The sequence below is a fragment of the Oculina patagonica genome, chromosome 5 (genome assembly GCF_052425735.1).
Source record: "Oculina patagonica isolate OP01 chromosome 5, crgOcupat, whole genome shotgun sequence".
Lineage (NCBI taxonomy): Eukaryota > Metazoa > Cnidaria > Anthozoa > Scleractinia > Oculinidae > Oculina > Oculina patagonica.
In genome coordinates this window covers 29980952-30008151 of record NC_135762.1, presented here as the reverse complement: position 1 = coordinate 30008151, position 27200 = coordinate 29980952, and the positions used below count along the sequence as shown (strand labels likewise).

The 27200-nt window shown below is 38.6% G+C and overlaps 1 protein-coding gene across 1 annotated transcript; it reads right to left on the bottom strand.

Annotated features, from left to right (window-relative positions):
• Positions 1–2969: 2969 nt before the first annotated feature.
• Positions 2970–12905, bottom strand: LOC144655117 (ovochymase-2-like). The gene is made up of 14 exons (XM_078515334.1): positions 12883–12905; positions 12609–12741; positions 11080–11209; positions 8851–9010; positions 8301–8473; positions 7976–7999; positions 7676–7832; positions 7060–7232; positions 6339–6572; positions 5874–5991; positions 5168–5239; positions 4034–4105; positions 3614–3685; positions 2970–3045 (listed from the first exon to the last, which is right to left on the bottom strand). Exons 3-14 carry the CDS (start codon positions 11186–11188, stop codon positions 2970–2972), a joined length of 1440 nt encoding a protein of 479 aa, XP_078371460.1. The 5' UTR covers positions 11189–11209; positions 12609–12741; positions 12883–12905.
• Between the last annotated feature and the right edge of the window lie 14295 nt (positions 12906–27200).

Genomic DNA, 27200 nt, shown 5'->3' with positions numbered 1-27200 from the left:
ACAGGTCCAGAGTCTCAGCGACTCAGTGGCACACCCCTTGAGTAAATTTTAGGGAGTACCTCTTCCCCCCCCCCCCCCCCGGGACACGGTAAAAAAAGTAAGTAACAATATTAAAATTTATAAAAAAAAAAATAAAACGAATATTATATTCTTAGCCTTAAAATTGTACAATGGCTTGAATTCAGGTTTCAACAAAGTGCAAAATAATTAACTGGGGAGCTCCGCTTTTAGGCTTGCCTAAATCTATATATTAATACTCATTAGCACTCATTATAGGCCCAAAGGGCCGCAGAACGGAGCCCCATAACCATGGATAAAGGACAATCATGTGTGCATTTGATTTTTCAAGGTCGTCTTGCTAGCGGCATGGCTCGCGGGCGCGTACGTACTTACCAACAACGCCCAACATGGCAGCCAGTGTTACAGTACACCTGATAGTTTTTTAAGAAAGATCGCTTTAGCTAAATAACAAGTCTTGTGCTTAATAATGGTAATAGGACTGAGTGGAGTCCAATTCGGTCTGTAATCATACGAGTGATAAACAAAATCGGACGACCGCGAAGCGGGAGTCCGATTTGTTTAATCACGAGTTTATCGGGCTGCTGATAACCAATCACCGATCGAGAATTTTGTTATAGTTTTGATTAAGGTGAAAATTGACCAATATGATCTATTGCCTGGACGACAGAGTTAAACGGTGATCCATTTCTTATGTGTTTGGTATGCCATACACTTACAGCCACACTAGTTCGGTTGCATTGCCAAAAACCCCTTCACGTAGAGATGTAATAGCATTGGAAGAAAAATCACTGTAAAATGATTCATAACATAAATGACATGATAAAGCTCTCGATAAGGCAAGATATTCGTCTGTTTAATTTTTAAAAAAATCGAACCGCGATTTTAAGCATTCTTAAATTAGCAGATGTTTTTGACTATTTAATCGTCTTTTTGTAAAACAGTAAGAAAACGTTCACGCAGTTGATCCTCAGTTTTGCAAACTTGATCCTCAGTATACGATTTTCGTAACTTTATCGAAGCTCTAAAAATAAACACATACACGACCTGTTCGCAACATCGGTGATTAGTAGCTACTCGTCTATAATTTTTTGACAGTTCCCAAAATTTAACGAGGCTACTTTTGTACTAATCAGGGCTCTACATTGGAAAAACTGGATTTTGCTTACAGAAAGGTCAGTTTTACTAGGTTGTTAAACACCCCATCTGGTAGAAATGTGATGGCGTTCAAAGATAACTTCCTGTGAAAAAGAGTAATGCAGTAAAAGAGAGGGAACAAAAACAATAGTTTCGTAGTTGAAGGCATCGAGTTTGTTTTTACTGGTTTTTTTGCAGCAAAACATAACTTATTAAACTTCAGCCACACTACACTTACAGGTCAGTAAGTCTAGTCGAAAATTTGAACACATTGTACGGTAGAGATGAGAAGGCGTTACCGGACAAATCCCTGTTTTAAACCAAAAAAAGGATGAGAAGGAAGTCGAAAGCAAGAGCGAGGAAAAGAAGGATGAAGATGAGAATTAGAATGAAAATGTGAATGAAGTTGACGATAAGCTTGAATATGGCGATGATAATGATGATAAGGGTGAGGACAGGGGGGGGGGGAAAGAAAGTCGGCAATTTTCTTTGAATACATAGCAGTGCCTGGAAACGGTGCAAGTCTATGTCAATCAAGCCGTTGATAAGAAAGACGTCAAACCAAAGCTTTGATTTTTCAGAAAGATTTAAATGTCAATGACTGCGTGCGTGTGAAATGCGAATAGTCGCGGTGTTTGCATTTGATGTTTTACGCCGCGGAGATGTTTTTGGCATTTTCAGCTAGATTTCTCACCTAATGTCTCACGTCACTGAGAATGTTTTGGCGGCGTGGAATAACAAGCGAAAAGTTTGTCACGGTTGAAATTTAACAACCAAAAGTTGGGAAATAATTCAGAACCATTGGAGTTATTTTTAATTAGTATAATTCACAAGCCTTAATTTTGCCAGACTGGTCACCGTTATCACTGTTTGTTGTTTTGATGTCCGGAAGACTTCAAAGGAGCAATCAAAATGCAAATAACTATTGTGTTTTGTGCACGGTCAAGACCAAATCATGCGAAATAAACAATGAACTTTGTCAAGCTATTCTCTATGCCCTTAGCAAGCATTGAATAGCTACTGCGCAGTCTCGGTTGCCCGGCACCGCTATGATTACTTTTTGAGTCGTGTAACAAAGGAAGTTTCTTCCCTTCCCCCTGGGTGAGAAGGACGGGAAGAAAATTTAGGTGGAGACGGAGGAGACGGGTTAGTGTGGAGGCGAGGGTGTGGATGAATGTGATCGCGAGGCTGAGGTAAAAGGTAAAGCCTGCTATCGAGGCTTGTTGCTCATCAGGCCGGAGCTTATCCCGGTTTCTGTAGCATTAAGCGGCTAGGAGTATTGCTATTCCCCTCTGGGATGCTATGCTATCGCAGAGTTACCCCAGCAGAAAAATCGCCGGTACCCATTTAAACACCTGGGTGGAGGATGAAACTATGAGGGTAAAGTGCCTTACCTAAGGGCACAACGCCGTGCCCCGACCGGGGACCGATCGATCCGGAGTCTGGAGCACTATCCATTAGGCCACCGCAGAAGCACGCCTCATGGCGAAGGTTGAGAGATAGGATGGAGAGGATGAAGATTAAAATGAGGGTAATTGTGAAGACGAGGATGAGAAGCAGAAGAATTTCCCCTTTCTATTTACGAAACGTGATCTACAATCAGAGGAGCCAGGTGTTTTATGAGGGCCGTTGCTTAAATTCTTTTCTTGTAATCATCATTCCTTAATTTTAATACTGCAGCTTATAATACTAAATAAGAAGTGTCCAAGCGGCCCTCAAATAAAGTAAAGTCAATTCCCTCCAAAAACGAGCTTTTACATTTCTGTAAAGCTTAAAAGTAAACCTTTAATTTATTCGGGGTGTGTTTGTTCTACTTACAGCCATTCCAGATACTTCTGGTCAATGAACAATCCGTCAGGCAAAAGAGTAATGGCATTGGAAGCTAAATTTCTGTGTAAAACATTACAAAATGCATTACTGCTCATTTTAGATGATTATTTATCTTCCGACGCTGATTCCGCCTTCTCCTAAGCATAATTGTTCTGAATTTTGTAAAGGCTTTTAACTCTAGAATGCTTAAACGTTGCAAAGCTGTTTATTCATCACATTTCGATGTGACAATTAAATATCCAAATTTGAATTTCAAGATACTTTTACCTCTACTTTTCCAGTAAATTGGCAGTGCCACTGTAATAGTATGTTTTTCAGAACTTTCCATTGCTTTAAAACATTTTGTGTTGCTTTGTGCTATTTTATGAAGTTATGAGTAAAATGCAAGTTAACTTGTTTTGACGTTATATGACTTATAGACGTCTATGACATCTTTGACGTCATATGATGTAAATTGTTAATGAAAGTATAGAGTTTAGCTTTAATTTTTAAGAATATTCAGAGGCAATGTTTTTTATTACCCAAGTTTTGAAATTTACTATGGCAGAGCTCTTACAGATGACGAAAATAACTTCCAGACATTTGTCGGCTGAACGATTTTGTATTGGGGGTGCTTTATTTTACTTACAGTGTTATTAATCTTGTCAGGTTATTAAACACCCCATTAGGTAAGGACATAATGGCGTTTGATGATAAATCCCTGTAATTGAAGATTCAAAATTGCATTAGGACGCAGTAAGTTTAACCGTCACTGACTCTGACTCTACTTCCTTAGCATTCCAAAAATTTACTATAATAAAGCTTGGAAGATGACTGGAATACTGAAGTTTATGTTGTATGCTGGTTAAAAACGGTTTAAAACCTCAAAGACCTATTGTATAGTCGAACCTCTTATGCGGGCACCAAAGGAAACAGAGATAATTCTTCGTTTTATAGAGGTAGAAATGATTAGAATTCTGCTTTCTCTAAGACCAAGTCAGTGAAGTGCCCTCATAAAGAGGCCTCTGTAACGGTATTACAGGTATTTACAGTACTTCATTTCACTTACAGTCCTCTTAGTTTTGTCAGGTTGTTGAAAACGCCGTCAGGAAGAGACAAAATAGCATTCCAAGATAAATCCCTATGTACAGTAAAGGAAATGCATATATTTAATCTTATCCAGTCACTAAATTAAAATATATAAAAAAAATGATAATCTTCGCAAGATACTACTTCATTTCTGTTATAAGTATAATTTCCAGAGGTGAACTCAAGAATGGGTCATTCTGATTGGTCGAGAAGTTCGGTTTATGATGCTGTGTTCACCACGCTAGGCGGTGAATAAAGCATTTCAAGGCTTGTCTACTAAGCCATGCCAACTTTTCCATCCAGGAAAGTAAAAATGGCGGCTTTTGCTGAATGAAATGTTCGCTTTTTCGAAAGAAATCACTCCAAGTACTGGATGTTTAAAACACTGGGAATTTTGCAAGTTGACTACCAAGGCTTCTGGACCGAAAATATTTTGAAAGGCATTAAAATTGATCGTAAACACGGTGGCTTTGGAGATCGCACATGGCAATGAGAAACTCAGTCAGATATATCGATTGACCAAACATGATTCAGTTCTGATTTCTTTTGACCGGAGCTGCTCATTTCGAGAGGATTCGCACAATTGTTCAGAAGTCACCAACAATTAGGTAAAGGTAACAGACATCTTTCTTTTCCGTACGTAGTGCTTGTTTTGTCCCGTTTGTCACGTTTGCAAAGCGAGAACTTGTGTCTGTTTAATATTTTCGTGTTTTCTACTCTAATTTTGCAGTTCTTAGGGGGGATTATTCAACAATAATCACTTCGCCTTCGGCGAATAATTGTTAAATGTAACTAAGCGTTTCCACGAAAACAATTTTTTGGACTGACTGCTTCACCCGAACAGGGCATTTGTCATACACTGTTTTCATTTTAAAAAGTTATTCAGTATCTCTTTAAGACATCGTACACGAGGACGCATTGTAATGCCAAAACAGGCAAAGACGAATCCCTTCAAATAAGATTTCATAATTATAAAAGATGGAATACCGAAGCTTTAGTTCGTTTTTGGAGATGAAAGGGATAGTTTTTCCTCCCTCCTCCTTCCCTTTCCCTCGCTTACGACAAAACGGTCAGGCCGAAAAAAAAAAACAAACCGATTTATTATTTTACTTACAGCCATTTTAGTTTGTAAAAGTCATTAAAAATCCCATAGCGTAAAGACGCAATAGCGTTCCGAGAGAAGTCTCTGTGGAAAGGTTTCACACAGTAAGTGAAACTAATTAAAAGCAATTATTGGATGAGGTTGAGCATGATATGATAGCGATAGTTATCAAGGCCAAAGTTTGTGTTATTCACCAAAGCCAAATGCTAAACGTAGGCAACCAAAAAGAAGCATTTTTAATCTCGCTATCAAGCAAAATCCGAATCCAATATTTCTTTAACCATTCATCTCAACACTAATGTGTTTGTTTCCAACGTTTTGTAAAATTTAGAGCACTTGGTGACTTTTCGCCAGAGCCTTTTTTCGCTGATCACAATCTGCCAGATTGTGGAATTGTGCATTTCTTCACCACTTGTTTAGCGGATAATTTTACATCAGATGTTTGCCTTGCCACTCTAGGAAACCTTGAGCTTGTAGGCGGAAATTTGCACCAAGAGGTTCCCAGACGTCACGCAATATTACATGCATAAACTTATTAATCATTTCTACGTGCATGAATTCCAGCCTCTAATGCTGAGACACAATGCCAACTTGAATTCTGCGGGACTTAAATTCGGGCTGAACAACGACCGAAAAACGAGAAGTCTAAATTATGTAATTGATTTCATTAAAACAGTTATCAATGCATGTAAAGAGGTAAATAAGTACACAATCTTACATTTTATCAGTAAATAATGGTGTGCATTTAATAAGTTCTTCAAGTGGCGCCATATTCCTGCATGGGAGAACATTGCCCCATTCTTGGCTCCAAGAAGGATAGCAAGAAGGTCCACAATCTGAAAACAAGAATGTAGTCAATAAATGGCTCACCAATTTCATAGAGAAACTGCTTAAAAAAATCAAAAGAGGGCATTTGCATGATTTCATCGCTTGCCTTTAACTACCATTTCTCTATTTCTTACAAAAACAAAATTGCCATTAAAAAGCCATTTTAAAAGGAAAATCATTCGTTATAGCAACTTGGAACTGCCAGCATAAATTATGACCTGTTAGAGGAGTTAATCTTTGTTTAAAGAACACACTAAGCTGCTTCGTACAAGTCGTTTCATTCAGTGCTCAATTCTAAAACCAACGTATTGTCTAAACCTTAAGCACTAATCGTTTTCTTTCCAAAAAGTCTTACCGTTGAAGATGACTAAGAAGTTTCTCACGTCAGTTCCATGCTTGTTGGTGGCTACGCAAGTGTAGTTTCCTTCCTCATATAACTCGATAGTTGCTGTGTTTGTGGTGTTAATCAGAGTGGTAGATTTCCATACTATTGCCGTGTGCATTGGAGGACTTCCGGTCGCTAAACATGTTAGTCTGAAGTTTAATAACGATCGCACAACAGCAGCCGGTGATGTTATCTTGGGTAAGGCTATTGAGAAAAAAACCGTTGTAACACAAGTTATCGAGTCATATTTTTTTGTTTTTAGAGGGAGTCAGTCAGACAGACAGACAGACAGACAGACAGACAGACAGCAGACAGACAGACAAACAGACAGACAGACAGAAACATAAACATACAGACAGGTGGAATGAAGGGAGGTCGAGCCCACACATAGACGTACTGATCGTTGGACAAATAGGTAGCTCTATTTTGTGGACGGTTTTCCTCCATATTTGATTTTTCAAACATATCTGCCAAGGACTGGCCAAAAGACTTTGTAAAAACTAGTGGGAAGATGTGGAAGTTAATCAAGCAGAATCAGAATTGAAATAAACGGCAGCGATACCATACAAATTCCAATAAAACGTTTACAACACCCTGTAGTTAATCTTAGTTAACACTTAAAAATATTGTAGATAAATTTAATTTTCAATAACTGGCCTATCAGGTATCCTTTGCCATTTGTTATACTTACCGATTGGAATAAAGGTAACAAATACCAGAAATCCCCTTCTTTCAATACTGTAGTCTGAGTGAAATGTTATTACTGCGAAGTCTCCAGTCACAAGAACATTTCGGCCAGTCTTCATACCACAGTACGCGCCAAATGTTTTGTTCTTTTCATTTGTTATTTTTAAATAGTCACAGCTAAGGGAGAAGAGTATTTGTTAAAATGCTTTTCCACACACCACATGGACACATTTCGAGACAAAAAATGTCTTCCACGCATGAAGCTGTTTTCTTTTATGTTATAAGTGGGAATTAGAAGGATTAACGAGGGCATTTTTACAATTAAATATTTGTTCAGCTGCACGAAATTCTTTTATCTTAACTTTTTTTTTTCATATTGTCTTAACACATTGTTTTTTTACTATAGCTCAACGTTTGGATTTTTTAATATTGTTAGCAAATTATTATACATTAGATCATAACTTTTTATCATAGTTTTATTTATACCTTAACCTTATATCTTAGTTTTTAATTCAGTTTGCATAGAAGAGCCAATATTGTTGGAATGCAAATAAACCATTATTATTATTATTATTATTATTACAAAGTAATAATGCAGGCAATATTGTACTGTTACTTACAAACATGAAGGACCATCCTCCATTTCAAAATCCTTGAAATCAATTTTCATTTCCATGTCACGTGGAATATTCACTGAATAAACGCAGTGCATATTTCTAGGATATTTCTTTGGATGCCCAGGACTTCTCAGCGAGTTGTTTACCACTTTTCCACATTCTAATATTAAAGCAAAAAGTCATCTGTTATTTTACGCATATCTTTGTTTTTAGATCCTTTTCTGAATCACTTTAGGGTGAGCTAGGCATTCTCGATATAAACTTTCAATTTGACAGGAGTTACACATTTTAAACGTTACATACCAGCCGTGGGTTGCGTATCATTCCCTGCCAAGGTAAAAGCATAAATTACTGACGAAGAAAATTTGGCCATAATACTATTCATAAGCATAACACATATTCAGAACCTTCATTACAGTTCAAACTTAACTAAAATTTAAACTAATTACTTTACGGTGTTTACCTATAATTGTTGAAATCGTTGTATTAAGACAATCTTTTTTCTGAGGTTTGAATATTTTTGTAAAATCAAACTTATCCTATATAGTCAGTACCTCGCATGGAAATCAGACAACTTTAAGTTACCCCGCACTAAATGATGGAAAGAAGACATTACAGCTGTACTTACCATGTGGAACGGGAGTAAAAAACAATTTAAATCCTTTTTTCTCTAAAAAGAAGTCTGAATGAAATTTTATGACTGCCGACGTTCCAGTTACTAGAACAGCTTTTCCAGTCCTGTGACGACAGAACACACCAAATGCCTGACCTTTGTCGTTAGTTATCTTCAAATAGTCGTCCCTGCCAAAAAAGGAGGAAGTATGTGGCGCTTTACAAATAAGATAATCTGTGGAAAAATACATTTTTTGATATAATGTGACAAAGTGTGTGATGACTTATATGTGAAAAAGTAAGAAGCATACCACCCAGCTGTCCACTCGTTGCAATCGCACGAGTGCATAAATTTGAATAGGTAATATATCAGAAGCTTATTGTCAGCTGCCAACTGATCGAAGTCTTGTTAGGTTTGTTGATGAGATTTTTTAACACTGCATGACTTTTTGATATACCGTCTGCGCCTTCTTTAAGTAATGTTTTCTTAAGCCAGCATCATTTGGGAGAAGATGTACTTATTTTGCATTTCAAGAATTGTATTATATGGTTTCACCTTTACTTACTTGCAAGATGAAAGATACCCAACGTCGAAATCACGAAAGTCAATTTTCAGTTCCTTGCCATCTGCAATTGGAACTACGTATTCACAGTCCATATTGCTTGGGTAGTTGTTTGGATAGCCAGGACTTATCAGTGTATTGCTTACCACTGAGCCACATCCTGCTAAGAACAAAGTATAATTCTTAAAACTCTCTCTCACAATTTGAATGGGCAAAACGTTGTTGTTAATGTCACAATCTTAGTTTGCAAACAGCTACCACTACCATTACAAAATAAAATTACACACGTCATTTGTTAAAGCATAAAATATAAAAATGGTTTAAACAGATCTAAAAATATAAAAAAGGATACTCTAAATTTTCGATCGCCTTCTGCGGTCTTCTTCAGAGAACGATGGATTTTGCAAGGTTCGCAGAATTCTAATAAGTTATTGTTCGCTGCCCCTCTGGGGAGCAACTAGCGATGCGTAAACCCTGGGAAGGGCGCTCTTTCGTTTATAGTGTTTTTGTAGAGGAAAGAATGTAAAGACTCCAGAAACAGTCTTTAGTTTTATTTTGTTAAAGCATTCAACATTATTATGGCTAACCCTACTGTAAAACTAATTACACGTATATAGCACCCTGAAAATACCGAATCTGGTGAAAATAATTGAGGTTTTGCAAATAGTACCAAAACAATATTGGCGTAATCGCTCCGCAGACTTATAATAGAAGACACGTTTATTTGGACAGATAAGTCTCCCCCCCCCCCCCCCCACCCAGCCCACTCGCCTGCATCTCGAAGTGTTCGTTGGCAAGTTTTCATGAAAATTGAAATAAACAACATTGAAGAGGGCAGAGGGGGACGGGTGGGAGAATGTGCTGAGCGCTTGAAGTGTCCCAGCTAACTCGGATTGCAATAAACAACATTGAAGAGGGGGAGAAGGGAAAGAGGATGTGCCGAGTGTTTGAAGTGTCCCAGCTTATTGTAACTCGGATTGTAGCTAGGCTTTTATAGATTGTGCTCCTAAAAGTGGCATATTATGCTACTAGCAGTGCTCAAAATTTTGCCAAATTATGCAAAAATTATGCCAGAATTCCCAAATTATGCTTCTGATTTCCGAAATTATGCTCACAAAATGACGTAGATTCTATACATAGAGGTGCGCAATAACGACACCAAATTATGATGTTTTTTAAATAAACTGTTGTTGTAAATTTATTTGTGTTTATGGCAGTTTATCACGGCCGTCAGCTGTCCAAATTAGCTGCTCGCATCTCTTAACCGTTTGTAAAATGCCTCCAACGACTTAACAATCACAATTGTATAGCTAAAACACGCATTGCAAGAACAAACTACCTAAATTTCATTTATTTCTGTAGAACGTACACCATATTTACTACATTTTATGAATTTATGCTCCAAAAAGTGCTAAAAATTGCTAATTATGCCGTGGCAGTGCTCGTTTCACAAATTATGCTTTTTAGCTCCAATTATGCCAAAAATTATGCTAGCACAATCTATAAAAGCCTAATTGTAGCTGTTGCATCAAGGACAAGAGAAGACAAAAGAGGAAAAAAGAGAGATGACTTTCCTGGAATAAACTCCCAGTTTTTGTGTTTATGCGACACGAAATCCTCCGGCTTGAACACAGGGACGTGTAAGGGGAATGACTAGTAACAGAGAGACCTGACATGAAGAGATGCGTAGAGCACTCTGAAGTTGGAGAACAGAACATCACTCTTCAGTGACGAAAAGAGGAAGGCTATTTTACGAGATTTCACGCACGGCACGGCAAACGCTGCTACCACCCAGCAACAACCTTTACAGCATGGACTTTTTCCTGACGTATGCTTACTACACTATTGTCTAAGTCGAAAAATCTTCGGATCTTCCTCGGCAATCTTCGGCAATCTTCGGATATCTTCGGAAAAGTTCGGAAAATGTTCGGAAACATTAGTACGTCCTTCGGACAACATTTTGCAAATCTTCGGAAATCTTCGGAAAATGGTCGGCAATCTTCGGAAAATTGTCAAATCGTAATTAGTAGGTTTATATAATAAACAGAATATTACATGGTTGCTTGGAGATATGATATTTATCTTCTCGTGTTTAAAACGATATCCCACTCGTTGGCTGCGCTCACTCGTGAGCTATCGATTTGAACACTCGAAGATAAATTTCATATCTCCGCGCAACCATGTAATATCCTCTATTTAATAACAATATAAACAGCAAATATCTGTATTCACCTTGTATGGCGAGAGCGTTGTCCTTTTCACTCCACATGGAGGCCAAAAGTAAGAAAAGTATTTTTATGATGCAGAAGCTAAAGGGCATGTCGTCGATAATCGCACACATGGCTTACGTTTTGAAAGGAACCTTCCTACCTGTGGAAGCAGAAGAAAAATAATTGAATAGTTATGTAAACAAAGCTTACTGTTTACCACTCAAAGTCTCGCTTTATACATGTAAATTTGGTAAAGATTTGCTTATGTGAGCATAACGTTAAAAGGAACCTGTCTGAAAGATTTTCACGTTTTGTCGAAATAGGAGACAATTTAAATAAAATGCAGAATTTATGTAAAACGTATACTTTAAAACGTATGTTTAACTTGCTCATATATAAACAGAAGGGATATTTTTGTACAGAATTTCTATAGCATCATTTGACTGAGGATTAAAGGGGAAGTATCTCGTGGATTTTGTGTAATTTCAAAAACTAAGAAACAATTCAGTGTTAACAAAAACCTTAAACAACGGCCCAGGTTTGTTATAAATTACCACCCAGGGTACTAAAACTGTCGACGAGAGTCGACGAGTGTCTCTGGTCAAGGAGGTAGAGGATCGAAATGAATTACAACTTGAAAAAGGTTAGGCTGACTTTTTCAAGTTTTCGCATTTTTGTTTCCAAATTACGTTAGAAACGATCAAGACATGTTCCTCTTTAGAGATAATTTGGCTGATATCTTTCACTTTATTCTTTAAACAAGCAGAGGTATTATAGCACAGTTTCGACGAAAAACAATCAAAATCCCCTTGATACTAGAACAGTTTTGGTCTAAGACAAAATAATCAAGAAGTAATTTGCGTTCTTTCTTTTTAACATTCCCATCACCATTTGTTCCAAAACTGTTAAATAATAGTATTGAATAGATGCTGTATGTTTACTGGGATTCCATCTGTTGAACGATAAAATTTTTTTCTTGACTCCCTAAGAGTAGCGATGATTAAAGCCGTAGCAAGACAGTGAGTAAGGAGGACTGAGTCTGCGGAACAGGACCGGAACAGGTTTCTGACTCTTCTCTTTAAATTTGATTTCCTTCACTATAATGCAAGGTTGGAGTCGTTGAAGCCCAGATACATTTCGACTGTTGATCGCCAGGGAACCGCGGCTATTAATTTTAGTATCAAAGTGCTAATAAATCTACCATCTGAAGAAAATAAGAGGGACATACTGACTCATGTTTACCAAATGACCGTCAGATAATGGACAAAATTTATTCAGACTAACATCCCCTATTGTAACGACTCAACCATGTGGGCCCTCTGATCAGGGACATTATTATCTGCCAATATGTAGCTGAACGTGGGTTATAACCAAATGTTATTTGACTTATATTTAGCCTGAAAGCAGAATTAAGCATATGATTTCCTGTCAATTCAATCAAAAACTTTCGATACAATAATAATGAACATTTGTCTTCTGATATTTATGATATACAAGCGCGAAGTCGTTGAATTGTATTTGGTTTACTTTTCTAAGCTTCTAAGTCATTACTTCTCACCTTTATTGATAAATGTAGTCAACAAATGGTAAGGAACAGCAATCCAGAAATGCTTGGCTCAAAGTTTCCCAGTCATTCCTCAATGAACGCAGGCTGCAACCCACTCTTAGAAATTCATTTGCATTGCTAAAAACAGGTAGAGAAGTTTATGTTATTCGAATAGAGCAATAGGGTAGTTTCGAAGTACGTTCTACAGATCCCAAACAATGAAATGAAGTCGAGGTTGAGGGGATAAAACAAAAGAAAGTTCAAATTATGCCCCCGAACCTCGACTGAATTCTTGTGTTTGTGATCGGTGGAAAGTAATTTGAAACTAGCCCCTAAACGATTAAATATTTTTTTGTGATAACTGACTAGTGCAAAAAGCATGCGCGAGCACAATAATGACATTAACAAAGACCCCCAGAATAGATCTTTTCATAAATAGTTTTCTGTTTCTCTGTTATTATTAAACTTTTCGCAGAATAAAGACCTACTGGAAGCTAGGTCTTTACTCAAAATGTGACCTTATTGTTTTTTGTTTACACAAATTTTGATTCAAATGGTGTGAGCTCAATAGGGAAGCTAAGGTTTCAAATTATATGCTCCCAAAGTGATATAGTTAGTAATACATCTCTTTCAGGGACAGACGGGCACATAAAAAATGTTGAATATTTAAATTCTTGAAAAGCAAGCATGGAAGAACAACTGTGGCACATTAACGCGAGTCACTTGATTCGTGTTATTGTAATGATTCTTTGCAATGTGTTTGATAAAACCAGCATACTAGAAGTGAGGTAAAATTAAGGATTTTTTTACCAGAAGTAATAAATACATAATTTTTAAAAATCAGGCGACCTTTGAGGTTCTCTGACTTAATTCATATGGGAGAGAGCTGTGACTAGCAGTTATCCGCTTACATAGTTGTGTCTCATGGCAAACGTTCCTTGGCCTCTATTTATTCATTCTCTATTTCATTTCTGTAGTTCTCTTCATTGACGAAAGTATAAAAGCAGGTGCACATTTAAATGACTGATCTCTGATTGATTTGCTTCCATGCAGACTTCCTTAATTACGAGGAGCAGCAGCTAAGAGAATTCATTTTAAAATATTTAAAAAACTTTTATATTTCGGTGATAGACACCCTGTTGATCGAAAAGTTCGCAATAAGATTGGCGCAATTTCTTCGCGTGGTTTAAGCGATTTCCCCAATCATATGTAAACTTCTCTTGAAAAAAGCGTTAAGTTTCAAACTGATGTCTGCGTCAGTTCATACATATAGGGCGTGAGTTTAGCCTTTCAAGCGCAATACAGGCTATAGAACGCAGAACACCTTTTTTTAGAATGCTCGGTGGGCCCTGGAAACTTGTCGTCAAATACTAGCCAGTATTTCTGACAAGTTTAAAGATGTTTGTTGATGTTCGTCAAAGTTCATAAATTTAAGCAGGAAGAGTTACGTTGTATCGAAACAAAGTTATTAACTCAGATAAAAGGGATAACTTAATACTAAAGCTTTGAAATGGCTCTGACTAAGCAGGTGTCTCGTACAAATTAAAACCGCCTGCTTACAAAATAATAATAATCCTTGGGCACTTTAATTGTCTCCTCATTTTTCATCCCAGACATCATCCCACGCACGTCTCGAGATACCCACAGACTTTTTCAAGAAAAGCACACTTTGTTCTGAAGTTCTACATCTTTAAAATTTGAAGATCTAGAGGGATTACCTATAATCACCATCAGTAAAAAATTAAAGTAAAAAATCAATCAACAGTTCAAACACGGGTTCGGTCCTCGATCGCGTAACATTAAAACAAGAGAAAAGCATGCATCAGAAACAAACTGACTTTGAACTTTTGAGGTTCTTCTGCCTTTGATTGCTTATTAAGCTTATCGACCGTGCTGTAGTCGACCACAACTGAAAAAGTTGACTCAGTGATTTTCTTTGCTCAAGTTGTGTCCCAAAACATAATTACGAGTGCTTGGCCGCCACGAGTTTTACCATAGTTCTTCCCAAAGTTGTGTATAGACATTTTGAAGGAGAATCAAGCAAAAGTAGAAAAAGTAGAAAATAAATGGTTACAAAAGACTACAAAAGAAGCTATAAAATGCGTCAAGAAACTGAAATAGAATGTCTCACCTTGGAATTCGTTCACTTGTTTGTGTGATCACGAACCTAAGCCGAGCAATACCGAACGATTCGATGTAAAGACGAACTATCTAATATCTTTGTCAACTTCGCTTTGAAGCTAATTCGTCCCGGGGGTGCTAGAAGGATATTTAAATATAGCGATGCAATGTGGACACTGCAAAGAACTGCCGAAAAGTCAACACTTTGTAAACACAAAAGGTATTGTTTGAGAAGGATTTTTTGTAATTTCCGAAGCACGTACTTGTTCGAGACCATGACTAAAGACATCTCAAGTCCGACAAATTAATGTTACCTCAACACCCTTTTACACGTGACTACACGCATTACATTTATTCCTTTCACGACAAACTCCTCGTTTTAAAAAGTAAATCTGCGTAAAAAGAATAGATTTGCATACAGAAAGTTAAAGATCCGTAAAGAACGGCGCGTAAAGATTCATTAAATGATTTCAAATAAGACGCTTAAAAAGACTTACTGTGCAGAAAAAGAGACAGAGGTACGTAAAGAACAGCGCGTAGACATGCATAAAATATGTAAAAGACGAGCACAACGTTCGGAGCGAAGCAGGTTAAAATGGTTAGATATAAACATTTCACTTTTTTCTATTATGTCTTTGAATAAAAAGTAGTGAATTTATGACCATCTTTATCAATAGCCTTTACGAAAATGAAATATCATTATTTTTATTCTTTACGCCTTCTCTGTTTTTACTCACCTTCACCAAACGAAGAGTGTTCGTTAAGGTAAGCATTGTAATTACTGTTCTTTATGCAATAGGTAAAGATGCGGTGTCGCGATTTCACGCTGCGTTATTTACTTCAGAGAGGAGATTTCGTAGCAGAAAATAACCCTGACAGTACAATAAAAAGCCGGTTCCCTGGCGATGAGTAGTTCAAATGGCCCTGGGTCATCATGTTAGGTTTCAAAACAGTTGTGGTTCATTGTTTTCTCACATTTCAAATGACTGGTGGAACAGCTCCAACCGTGTTTTATAAGAAAAAATAATTTTAAGAACAAGAGTCAGAAATTTATTCCTGCTTAAACGTTGCCCGTACTAAATAACTTGCTGCAGCTTTGTCATCGCCAATCTTATGGAGACTAGACCAACTTTTTTTATTTATCGTTTAACAGATGGAATCCCAATACAATTCAACACCTATTCACTATTGTTTTACTATAATTTTCTGTTGATTACATATTCGCTCACCTTAAACTGTCATCAGTAAATCCTAACCAAAGTTTACATGTAAATAGGTGCGATTTTTTCATGTATTTTACTCCGTCACAACGCGACAGTATATTAAAAGCCAGTTACTTGGCGATCATCGGCTCTGGATATCATTGCTAGTTTTCAAAAGAGTTGTGCTAAAACTTTCTTCGCAAGTAAAATAACTCCAGACAACCTTAACGAGTGAAATGGCTATTAAGCATGGCAAACTTGAAAGGACCAAACAAAGATTCCGAAATTTAACGAGCTTTCGAAAACGAGGTCTTGAGAGGAAAGAAGCACTGTGGGTACATCAGTGAAAGCAAGTAGTCTAGCACCCACTTCTAATTTAACTTCTTCGTTCCAGACGTGTGTTTCTTGAGCGCAAGAGCTACTTTTTGAATATCACTTTCTATTAAATGGCGGTGTAGTTTTAGGCCTACGACTGATCCTTTATGTTTCGAAGAGGTAAGATTTCATTGATCACTTTAAAAGTCAGCAAAAACTGAATCTTTGTTGGTAAACATTCTGTAACAATACAGCTTTCCGGGTCCGAATGTCTTCAGGGGTTTTGTGAAACGCACGCCAGAGGAAATACTTATGGGTTATACTAATAAATGTTATAATGTAACCCCTTCTTTTCGCGAAATTTGTCAGAAAAAGAGTTGGTGCCACCATTTGTTACCATACCACGTTTTTGTTTTCGCTCTTTACAAATAGAACACTTGTTGAAGGAACAAGACAGACGGGTCAAAAGTGGCGGGAAAACGAGGAAAACATACATGCATTGCTGCCCTGAATGTTGTAACATGATCATTGGCACTTCAGTGCTGTCCTATGATTTTACATTTTACCTCTAACCGTTCTTTCCAGAAGAAAATCAAACAAATCATGCCTTGCTGTCAAGACACTGGAACGTCGAAAAAAAAAAAAAAATCGCGGAGCTCGTCATATTTTCTGTCAACTCTACTTTGACTGTCCGTTACATATTTATTTACGAATTGTATAAACCCTCCACGACAAAGAGGAATAAAGCACTAAGTGACATTATTTTCGAAAAAATAATGTTTTTATGTTGTCATTAATCCTTCCCTCCCATCCTTTCATCCTTTAAATCAACTTTCGGTGAAGTCCACTAAATAAATACCTGTCACAAAGTTAAAAAATATAGTCCATTGGGAATATTCTCAAATGAATAGCCCTGCTAGTTAAAATAAACAAAGGACTGTCAGACAGTTTCAGTAAATATCGTAATATTTATTCATCTAGTTCAGCTTTCGTTGTTTTATGAGCATAATGCTATTTTGACTGCAACGTAAACGTTCTTCAAAGCTGCTCATTTACCATCTATTATTGTTATCCTCCTAGTATTAAGGTGGCTGCATAGCCTGCGAGCAGACTCACCTTGGGGCACGCGCGAGAGCGACACGTAAGCGGCAAAGCCGCGAGAGCGAGCGGCGTCAGCCGGGAGTGAGCCTGCATCAATCTCCGTTACATGTAATTTTTCAGTCCCACCCCGGAGACCGCAGGAATACTGATAAGCCAAATTAATTTCACCGGAAGTAGAAGTTTGTCAGGAACGTTAACAAGATATGAAATTAAATAAAATTACTATATTTAGAGAGGAAGCCACATCAGCGCTAGCTGGTTTTCATGCGGGTCCTCTGTCCAGGTCGAATTGGAATTTGGAAGTGTTGGTTTTTCAGGAGGGAGGAAAACCGGAGAACCCGGAGAAAAACCCTCGGAGCAAGGCGAGAACCAACAACAAACTCAACCCACATATGGCACCGGGCCGGAATCGAACCCGGGCCACATTGGTGGGAGGCGAGCGCTCTCACCACTGCGCCATCCCTGCTCCCCTTAAAAAAATTCTCTTTTCTTTAACTCAAGAAAGCACATTTCATTCCGTGTAACCTTGCTTCTGCAATCTGGCCCTCGATGATGCTAGTTAAGGAACAAATAACCAAGATACAAGCCTTCATGTTGCGCTGCTTGGCTGTCATTACGGATCATTACGTTGTTTTGGAAAATTAAACTCTTGCCAAATCCAGCCGGCAAAACGGCGAGTACATCGCGGTTCATCACCAAACTTTTAACAGCGGTATCCTGCATGCTCCTTTTTTAAGTCGTTTTTCACACCAGACACAGACTGGAACTTTGCTATAACATTAGGAATACATGCATACAGTACGCACTTATCATATTGTTGTTTGTTGACGACTGATTTACGACAACCCGCGGCAAACTGTATGACTCTGTGGGGAACTAAACGCACCTCTCGCACCTCATCAAACGAAACAGATTGACAGTTTTCTCACCTTTCTTGCCTTTCGGCCAATGGTATTTCACTTTGCTCAGGCAAAGTAGAAATGAAAAAAATTACAGAGATCAAAGCAGGCTTACTTTATTGGCGTCTCTCCACCAGTCTCTTCCCCACCGTATCGCTTCGCTCGCCACTCGCCAGTGCCCCAAGATATATTCGCGCGTGCCCCAAGGTGGGCCTGCTCGCAGGCTAGTGGCTGCATTGTCTTGGAAACACGCCACTGTGAAAATCTCTAATCTATCAAATGAACCTTAGCTATGATGTATTTTTACAATTACTTCATATACTAAAGAAAAAGTTCATAAAAACAAAAAAACTGACATTAATTTTTTTTGTCTGAAACAATACAGAACCTGCAGTTTACGTCTTTTGGAGCATATGCAAAATTCTAATTTTTACTTTTGCAGTCATGGCACGTTAAGTCAAACATTCTAAAATCGAAACATGATTCAAAATCTAACGAAACCAGTATATATTAACAGAATAAACTACACAAATTACAAGCTGAACATTCTCACCAAAAAAATGAAAAGCATTTATTCGGTAAAAAGTGTCAGCTGCTTACGTTTTGACAACTGGGCCCTTCTTTATCAGAACGTCCTCTTTAAAATCGAGCGTCTCAGTCACATTCAGTAATATCCAAAAGAGGTCTCCTTTGGTCCGTGCGCCGTTGAGGGCTCTGAAGCTGACGCAAGCATCCAGTCATTTGCCTGATCAGAAACACCAGCAACCTGGCCAGCTGAGACAAAATCGCAAAGATGACCAAACCAGACACTAACACTGGGACAAAAGCAAGGGCGCACACCTCAAACCATTCCAGAGCGTCCAAATAAGATCGGTAAGGCCCATCGATAGTGACACCAAATGACATCAGGGTAGCTTTTGTCAGATTGATGAGGGCAATCATAGTTAAAGCGGTAAGGGACAATGTTTCAGCTTTGTTAGCCAGTGGTTCTCGAAATGGTTTCTTCAAAACGTGATGAATGGTCATCAGTAAACATGCTGAAGCCATGGAAACCATACGTAACATCGAACTTCTTATGAACGAATGGCACGCGAGAAGAATAAATCTTCGACCGATCAAAACGCTCTCCCAGTAAAGCGTTCCTTTGTCTTCATTGTTTGGCGGACGGAAAGGACCATGAAGTACTTCCAAGACATCCTTGTTCTCAACTTGCGCTCTGGTGGAATTTTGCCCTGTTTGTTTCTTCGTTTTTTTAACAAACCAGTGGATGAGAAATGGCAATGGAAGCATGCAAGCAGCGAGGAACTCACTCGCAGTGATAGACGCACTGTAAAGCTTGGAGGACCCGCAGTAGAGAACAATAATAAAGGGAACCACGAACACTGCAATATAGGCCAAAAGAAAATACTGCCACCATTGCATACATGGAACATTTGCATCGATGAAGAGCCTCTTTGTAGATCCGATCGAGACGCAGTGCATTAGTTTCAGGGACGTTTCTGCCAACCTTTCGTAACCTAGTAGCAACACTTCCATGACAACGGCCATGTAATGGATAAGGGCTGGTGTTTCTTTTCGCCTTAGCGTGTTGCAGATACAGTGAATGCAATAGATGAGTACAATGTCAGTCATTGTTATGAAAACTGTACCGGAAAGGACCAACTGCTTACTCACTGCTGTCATCCCTACGAAGGGGCAACTCATTCCGTTGTTTATAGCTCGAACTTGAAAATTAAAAGCGGCAATCACTGGATAAAGAAATGACATTTTGTTTAGAAGCTTTTCCGTGGGACCGATTATGAGTAGCACTGCAGCTTGATAGAAATAGAATGTGATCTTGATGAAGCCGGTGCCTCCGCCCGATTGTTGATGGATGGAACCCAAGTCTTCGTTTCCAGGGTTTTCTTCTTTTCTTCTAAACCATAATATCTGGTTTGCAAGAAAACCTAAGATCGGAGGTTTTATAAGCATGAAGAGAGCTAGTCCAGTTGTCAACGAAATCGTCAAAATCCAAAAGTAATAGTAACCGCATTCCTCATTCTTATGGCATTCAGCTGAAAAGAGGGTTTCACTGTATCCTTGAGTGCATTTACCACACAGAGTGCCTGTTCTGTTTCCCTGACAGCTGTTGTATCCTTCTGAGTCTGTTGATGGTGTTTTACAGTAATGTTCCGGACAAGACATGAATTTAAGTGATGGCTGATGGCTTGATGTGAGATAACCCCAAAAGTTTCTCTTGGCAGCTATGTTCCTTTCAATGCAATTGGCACCGAACGGACATTGTAGACACTCGACTGTGTTGTTTACAATTAAACCACGTGAAACTCCTTTTCGCATACTGTAAAACCCCGGAGAGCACAACTGGCAAGAGTACTTCAAAACGGTGATATTTAATCTGCAAAAGATGTTGTTTTGCTCTGTATACACAAAATGTGTCATATTGTCCAATAAAAGCTGGCTTCCGATAGGACATTTGATGCTCGAATTATCATCCATGTGTACGTAACCTCCGTTGGAAATGTCTAGTACGGGATAGGGATTCTTTTCAGCAGCAAATGACACCATAGTTGTATTTTGAAGATTTATAGGTCCCTCACTTTCTGACTGCAAGAACGTCGATTTTTGAAACGTAATGCCGTTTCTTGTTGTATTTACTTTTGTTGAAGAGAATATGCAGTCTTTGAAATCAACTTGGCCAGTTCCATATGCTGAATGAACATGTCCTGAATGCTCAGCAGCGAAATTATTTCGGAACCTGCATCTTTTAAAAGTTGTGTAGCCATTACATATGTACACAGCACCAGTGATTAATCCTCCATTGCCCTCAAATAAGGTATCGTCAAATGTCACGTGAGTCTGATAATGCCAAAGAGGATGAACGTCTTTCTCTGTTTCCTCATTGACACATCCTGGACTTAGCTGTGTATCAGAACTTGAGATGACCGATACAGCGCCAGACGACATTTTGTAAACGCTAAACATGCTGATATCAATCCATTGGAATCGATCGAAACATAAACCATTAATAAAAGACGATCTTTTTATACGTAACGTTTTGTTACCTCGAAATAGCAAACCAACAATGTTGCATGGTTTCGAGTCAAATGTTACGTTATCCAGCTCGATAATGGCTTTCGAAAAACTAAGTATTTTCAAAGGTTCTATATAGATTAAAAATCCAAATGGGTTGGTTACAGCCTGTCCCTTAGTGAATTTGAAAATGGTGTTCTTAATTGTTAATTCCACTTGAGTTGGATCGGGTGATGTTGCCACCATATCACGGACATTATCAAGGAAGGTGCAGTTATAGATTGACACGTTCAAAGGGTAGGCTTCAGAATATGCATTTGGCAACAAATCCTTTATCATGAGTCCGTAATAGTGTGAAGTTAATACAATGTTTTTAAGACTTATGTGAAATTGCGAAGATGCAAATATGGCACAAGACTCATTGCCACTTTTGCGTTGACTAGATACAACACTGTCTACAATCGTTAACGTGCCCAGTTGTCGACTGTAGCAGATTACACCAACAACGGCTATTTTCGCGTTGTTGCGAGCAAACGTGCAGCCAGATATTGTCACATCCGTGTTGTCACCTGTGGTGATTACTGTCAGAGCACTTCTTATGGATTTGATGTTGTTTTCCCAGGAAGAGTCATTGATGATCACTTTGCCATTAAATAACTTGAGGATGATACCGTCGCACAGACCGTGAAATCCAAAGCAATCACGCACTTTGATTTCTCTGAAATTTGCAATCAACTTGTTTGTTACTGTTGCCTTTTCCTTTATTCGTGGCTTTTGATGAACCAAAATTGCACATCCAAAACCAGCGGCACATTCAGTGAAATTAACATTTGTGATATTTAGACTCAATTTTCCAATCTCACTATTAGCATACAAAGCCCCACCGCCTTTAGCTGTATTCCTGCGAAACCTGCTGTTCAATATGGCTACAGACCCACCTAAGGTCGAGGAAAAAAACATGGCTCCCCCATTTTCCTTTGTAAGACGCTGCCCGACGAATGAGGAGTTCTGAATTTCTACTTGGGCTTCTTCAGACTTAATTTTTATACATCGTAATAAATGGTTGTGAGAACATCTGATGTTGCTGAACTCAACACGTGCTTTCTCTGTGTCAGAATTTTACAAACTGTTCACCACGTGACGCCCTTTACTACCAGCCTTTGCCTTAAAAAAGTCGGAGATGGTATTGTTGAACAGCCTGACGTCATTATATACCTCACTGGTTTCGGCTGATGGCAGATCAAGATTAATAAAATGGCCATAGTTCCTGACGGATATGATGTTAGAGCAAGATATTTTGACATGTATGCTGGACGGTAGCGTGGTTTCTGATTGGATTGTTACTACACCCCTTGCAATTCGCCGATTGTAAATTCCATTTTCCGAAAACTTTGTCTCGCTCATATTTATGGCTAGAAACTGATCTTTGACTAAACCATCACTTTGCAACGTGATCTCCACACAAGTAGCGTTGTTCTTAAAGAAGGAAGTCTGCTGAATATTTAAGTGCATTTTGGCGATGTTTCTTATAAAAATGCTAACAGCAGTGGCCGCGTCTTCAAAAGAACAGTTTGTAATCGTTAGACTGTCACAATCGTGGAACATAAGTGGCGTTTGGCGGAAAGCAATTCCAGACAAAGTTATGTTCAATGCCTGAGTAGTCGACCACTTGATAAAATGAAATCCATCAAAACATGATATTAGTGGCGTAGCTTTCCAAGCCTCTATTTCCAATCTTTTCTGAACAAGAATTCCCGGTTGTCGTCCGTGCGTCATGCTAAGGTGACAGTCATAAGGATTTTCCTCGGTCCCAGTGCCATCAAGATAAATGTGTCCGCCCCAGTCCACTTGATGAACTGCTTTAGTGATAGACCTGCATGGATGACTGACTGTACCACAGCTTTCGGAATCGTGTCCACTCAGGGAAACATAGACATCAGTAAATCCACTGTATTGAGCAGCTAAAAGAAATATAATACGGTATAGTTTAATTAACTACGCTTTTTTATGATCAGTACATTTCATCAAACTACCGTATTTACTCGAATAACCACCACAGCGCTTATTAAATTTTACGCGCCTGATGTGCGGCGCTTATTTGACGGCGGCGCTTATTTAAAATTTGGACGCCACAGAAAACTAATATTTTGCAGTTATCTAAAATAGCGTCTCTTGAGTGTCAGTATTCGTCTCTTGCTGAAGAGAGAAGTGGCGCTAGTTGTCCTGGCAAAGTTCGCGGCTTTCAGAACATTTACAGAACTACGTATTGTAAGAATGTTGGATAGAAAACAAATGGGCGAGCGGTAAAACAATCACTTTGAACTACAAAACATCGCTTTTGATGGAAAGAAATGTCCAAATATGTTTTATAGTTGCTTTGTAGTGCTGTTTTTAGTTTAAGCGCCGTATCGGGACTGCGGCGCTTCTTAACTTTTTTGTCTCAGGTGCGGCGCTTATTCGGGGGCGGCGCTTATTCGAGTAAATACGGCATTCAGTAATTATAAAAGTCATGAACGTGTGAATGTGCATTGCAACACTTAATCAAAGAAGTGGCTGGCGAAAGAAATGAAAGTGTGCAAACTGTTTCCACTTCCTTAGTATCAAGATATATCGAGGACAAAGTAATTTTCCATTTCTGTGACATGTATAAGTTACGTGCGGCCAATACTGCTTAGTTCATATTGTAATTTGATTAATGCGTAATTCTACACGAACCAACAGGTTGTCCCGCAAGCAATGCTTAAACATTACAGAATTCATCCTTAATTGACACGAAAGCCAATAATAATAATTTACGATATGTAAGATTTCTTAAGGAATGTAAAGATTGAATGAATATTTTTATGCCATTTCCCGAGTTTGTTTTATTCCAATACTTTATTTTTTTGAAGACGGCTCGGATTCATCTCCTGCAGCTTTACTTTTGTCAATCTCACATTTTAATTATTCGTTCCCGCATCCAAAATTTTAAAGGAAATCATTTTCTCGTTTTCCGTTTCGAACGTGGGGACTAAACAACATAAAAGCCAAATTAGTTTTTTTTTAGTGTCGTGTAACTTGAAAAAACAATCCTCAAATGCATTTCCCATCACACAGTCCCCACTCACACGAAAATATTGCGGTCTCGTGATTACATTTACGTCGTTTTTGGTGCTTTATTAAAATGATTTCCTTCCTTCCTGGTTCTGAAAACTGAAAGTTGCCGTGGTCAAATAAGTCTCCCAAAATAATATATAAGGGATGAGTCCTTGGTGTAATTGCGGGAAAATAATCAAAGAGCTCTTCGAGCCACGACTGAATTTTTTTCACCAAGGTTTACGGTTGGTTTTCATACCTTGAATATATATGAGCAGCAGGTGATTCAAACATTTCTTTGATGCAATTAAATAATCAGAAATGTGGAAACATGCGTGACAATTGCAGATAATCATCGGTTTAATAGAACCCACGATGTATATTACATTGATATAGGATGTATTCGTCGCGCATGAATGAGTCTGTCGGATTAGCTCACTAGAGTGGTTGTCAGGATGTAGCACGAGGTGTTGTGATTTCAAATCCCGAGGGGTCAGGGTTTTTATTTTTCCTTTTTTTTTTTTTTACCCCGTGGCACTAAAATGGTTTGTTTATTATATCGCTTCGTAGGTATGCTTTAGAGAATAAAAGCATTTACATGTAAGCCGTAAAGTGATTACGCTGTAAATAAATATATCAAGACATATAGACTGATTCAGGTAAAAATGTACTTTTGCTGTTACATCTAAAAAGCTTTTTTTATTGCGAACAAGCAGCCACGCACTCGATCTCAGCCAACCCTCTGGTTTCTATATAGATCCATCGTTGATGAAGCCTATGTGAAACCCGATTTAATTTTCGAATGCTCGTTCATGTACGGCGCTAGCTCTACAGACTCAATGTCCACTTTTTCGGCTGTCGATTACTTTGTACACGTAATTTTCAGCTACCTTTTTGTTTTTCAAACTCCTTTAAATTTAAATGGTCGCCTTGCTACACTCTTTCTACTATTATGTCCGCTGGTCAGCGGAGTTGCAAAAATGTTTACAGGAAATGGACCAACCAACCAACCAACCAACCAACCAACCAACCAACCAACCAACCAACCATGTGAGTGCGACTGGGATAGCTACTATACTTTCTGACTTAAAAAATTCAGTCGTAAAAAGTACAGTGGAACCGCTATACAACAAAGGGTGAAGGGACTGGCAAAAACGTTCGCTACACCGTAGAGTTCTTTCGCGTATATTTTACTATTAGGGAAATGGTAAAAAATATTGTACTCAGACAGGGCCCACCACTCTGCAAAAAGAAAGGTGGTCTCTTTATGCCCTCCCTACTCATTTTCCAACCTTAAAAGATGGTGTCTTGTTTGTATAGCCCCCACTCTATCAGGAGTAGAAACCAAAAAAAGATTCAAACCTCCTTGTGCCATTCCTCCAGAAATAAAGGCTTCATGCGCACCTAATATAAAAGTCTCAACTCAAATTTTGCCCGTTTGGCTAATCACAGAGGTGGTATCTTGTGTAGCCCCACCCCTACACACGGGGGGTACTCGTCGAGTACACTTCTTGTAACCACTTCCCTTACTAGGACAGAGAATAACATTCGCTATTTCGAGGACTTCAATATGTAGAGTTTCGTTAAATCGCCGGAGGTTCCACTAAACAAGAAAGGAAATTTACGTGTTGAAAATTTAACTAATCCCTAAATGAGTCTAGAAAGGCTCATCAATAACATTTCTCTTGTCAACTTTCGACTGATTGCTGTCGAATATATTTTCGGTGAAATTACAGGAAATCTGATCATTTGATCATATAACTTTTTTCTGCAACATAATAAGTTAACAAAGTGTCAGTTTGCTTCTGTAATGTAATTCTGTAATTACCTGATTTCTTGTTTGATAGCGAAAAGAAGATCCAAACGGCCATAAAAATCCGCAAATACGCCATTGAAAAACACTTCCCAAGTGACGCCGAAAACCGAACTCGCTTTTCTTCCTTTTGTAGTTGCATTACATTTTCGAACTCCCTCTGAAGTGAATGCAGAAACACTTTTGAATATTTCGAGTTTAAGATGTTCAGAAACCGAAATATCTTGGGCATGGAAAGCGAAATATATAGACGTTTCCGCTAAGCCAACCCAGCTAAGTTTCCAACTCCGTTCTCGTTTGAATTTTTAAAAATTGACATGTTTTCGTCATTCGACGTGACATTTCAATTATATATTTGTTTCGTGATCTTTCAGTTTCGAGAAATTGCTTCAGGACTTGGTCTCCCTCCTTTCGAGAATGGCCATGAACTAAAAGCTTGGCGCCTCCCAGGGGCTTTTCTCTGTGTTGCCTTAGTCTTGGACCGGAGAAAGACCGCAAAGCAAACAAAGATATTTTCAAATTCAATCGCATGAGGATCCAACGGCTCCAAAGAAGGGTTAATGCTGTCAAACCAGCTGTAACAAGATGAAAACAGGAAAATGACAATCCATTCGAGACAACACAACATTTAGTAGAACGTGTCTTTCCTTAACATAGCCCATGGTAATCTCCTAAAGAGGAATCGCCTACAACTGGGGTCCAACCCTCTATCAGCAGCTTTCCAAATTCGCTGTACGGCCATTAATTTACCTAGCTAGCACAAACTGGACAGCAACTAGCCAAGGAAAACAGAGGTAACGCTAACAAGGGGGAACGTTAGGGGGACCAGGGATGCGGCAGTGGTGCGAGCGCTTGCCTCCCACCAATGTGGCCCTGGTTCGATTCCGGCCCGGTGCCATGCATATGTGGGTTGAGTTTGTTGTTGGTTCTCGTCCTTGTTCCGAGGGTTTTTCTCCGGTTTCTCCGGTTTTCCTCCCTCCACAATAAACAACACTTTCAATTTCCAATTACATCAGGAATACACGGCCCCACAAGCTTTAA

Excerpts from the sequence above, each read along its gene's own strand:
- LOC144655117 (XM_078515334.1), bottom strand. The coding sequence starts at position 11,188 with ATGTGTGCGATTATCGACGACATGCCCTTTAGCTTCTGCATCATAAAA. Across the intron at positions 8,474-8,850 it reads GGGTATCTTTCATCTTGCAA|GGACGACTATTTGAAGATAA; the intron begins GTAAGTAAAGGT and ends CTTTTTTGGCAG. Across the intron at positions 4,106-5,167 it reads TTTTACAAACTAAAATGGCT|GGATTTATCTTGGAATGCTA; the intron begins GTAAGTAAAATA and ends TACTGTACATAG.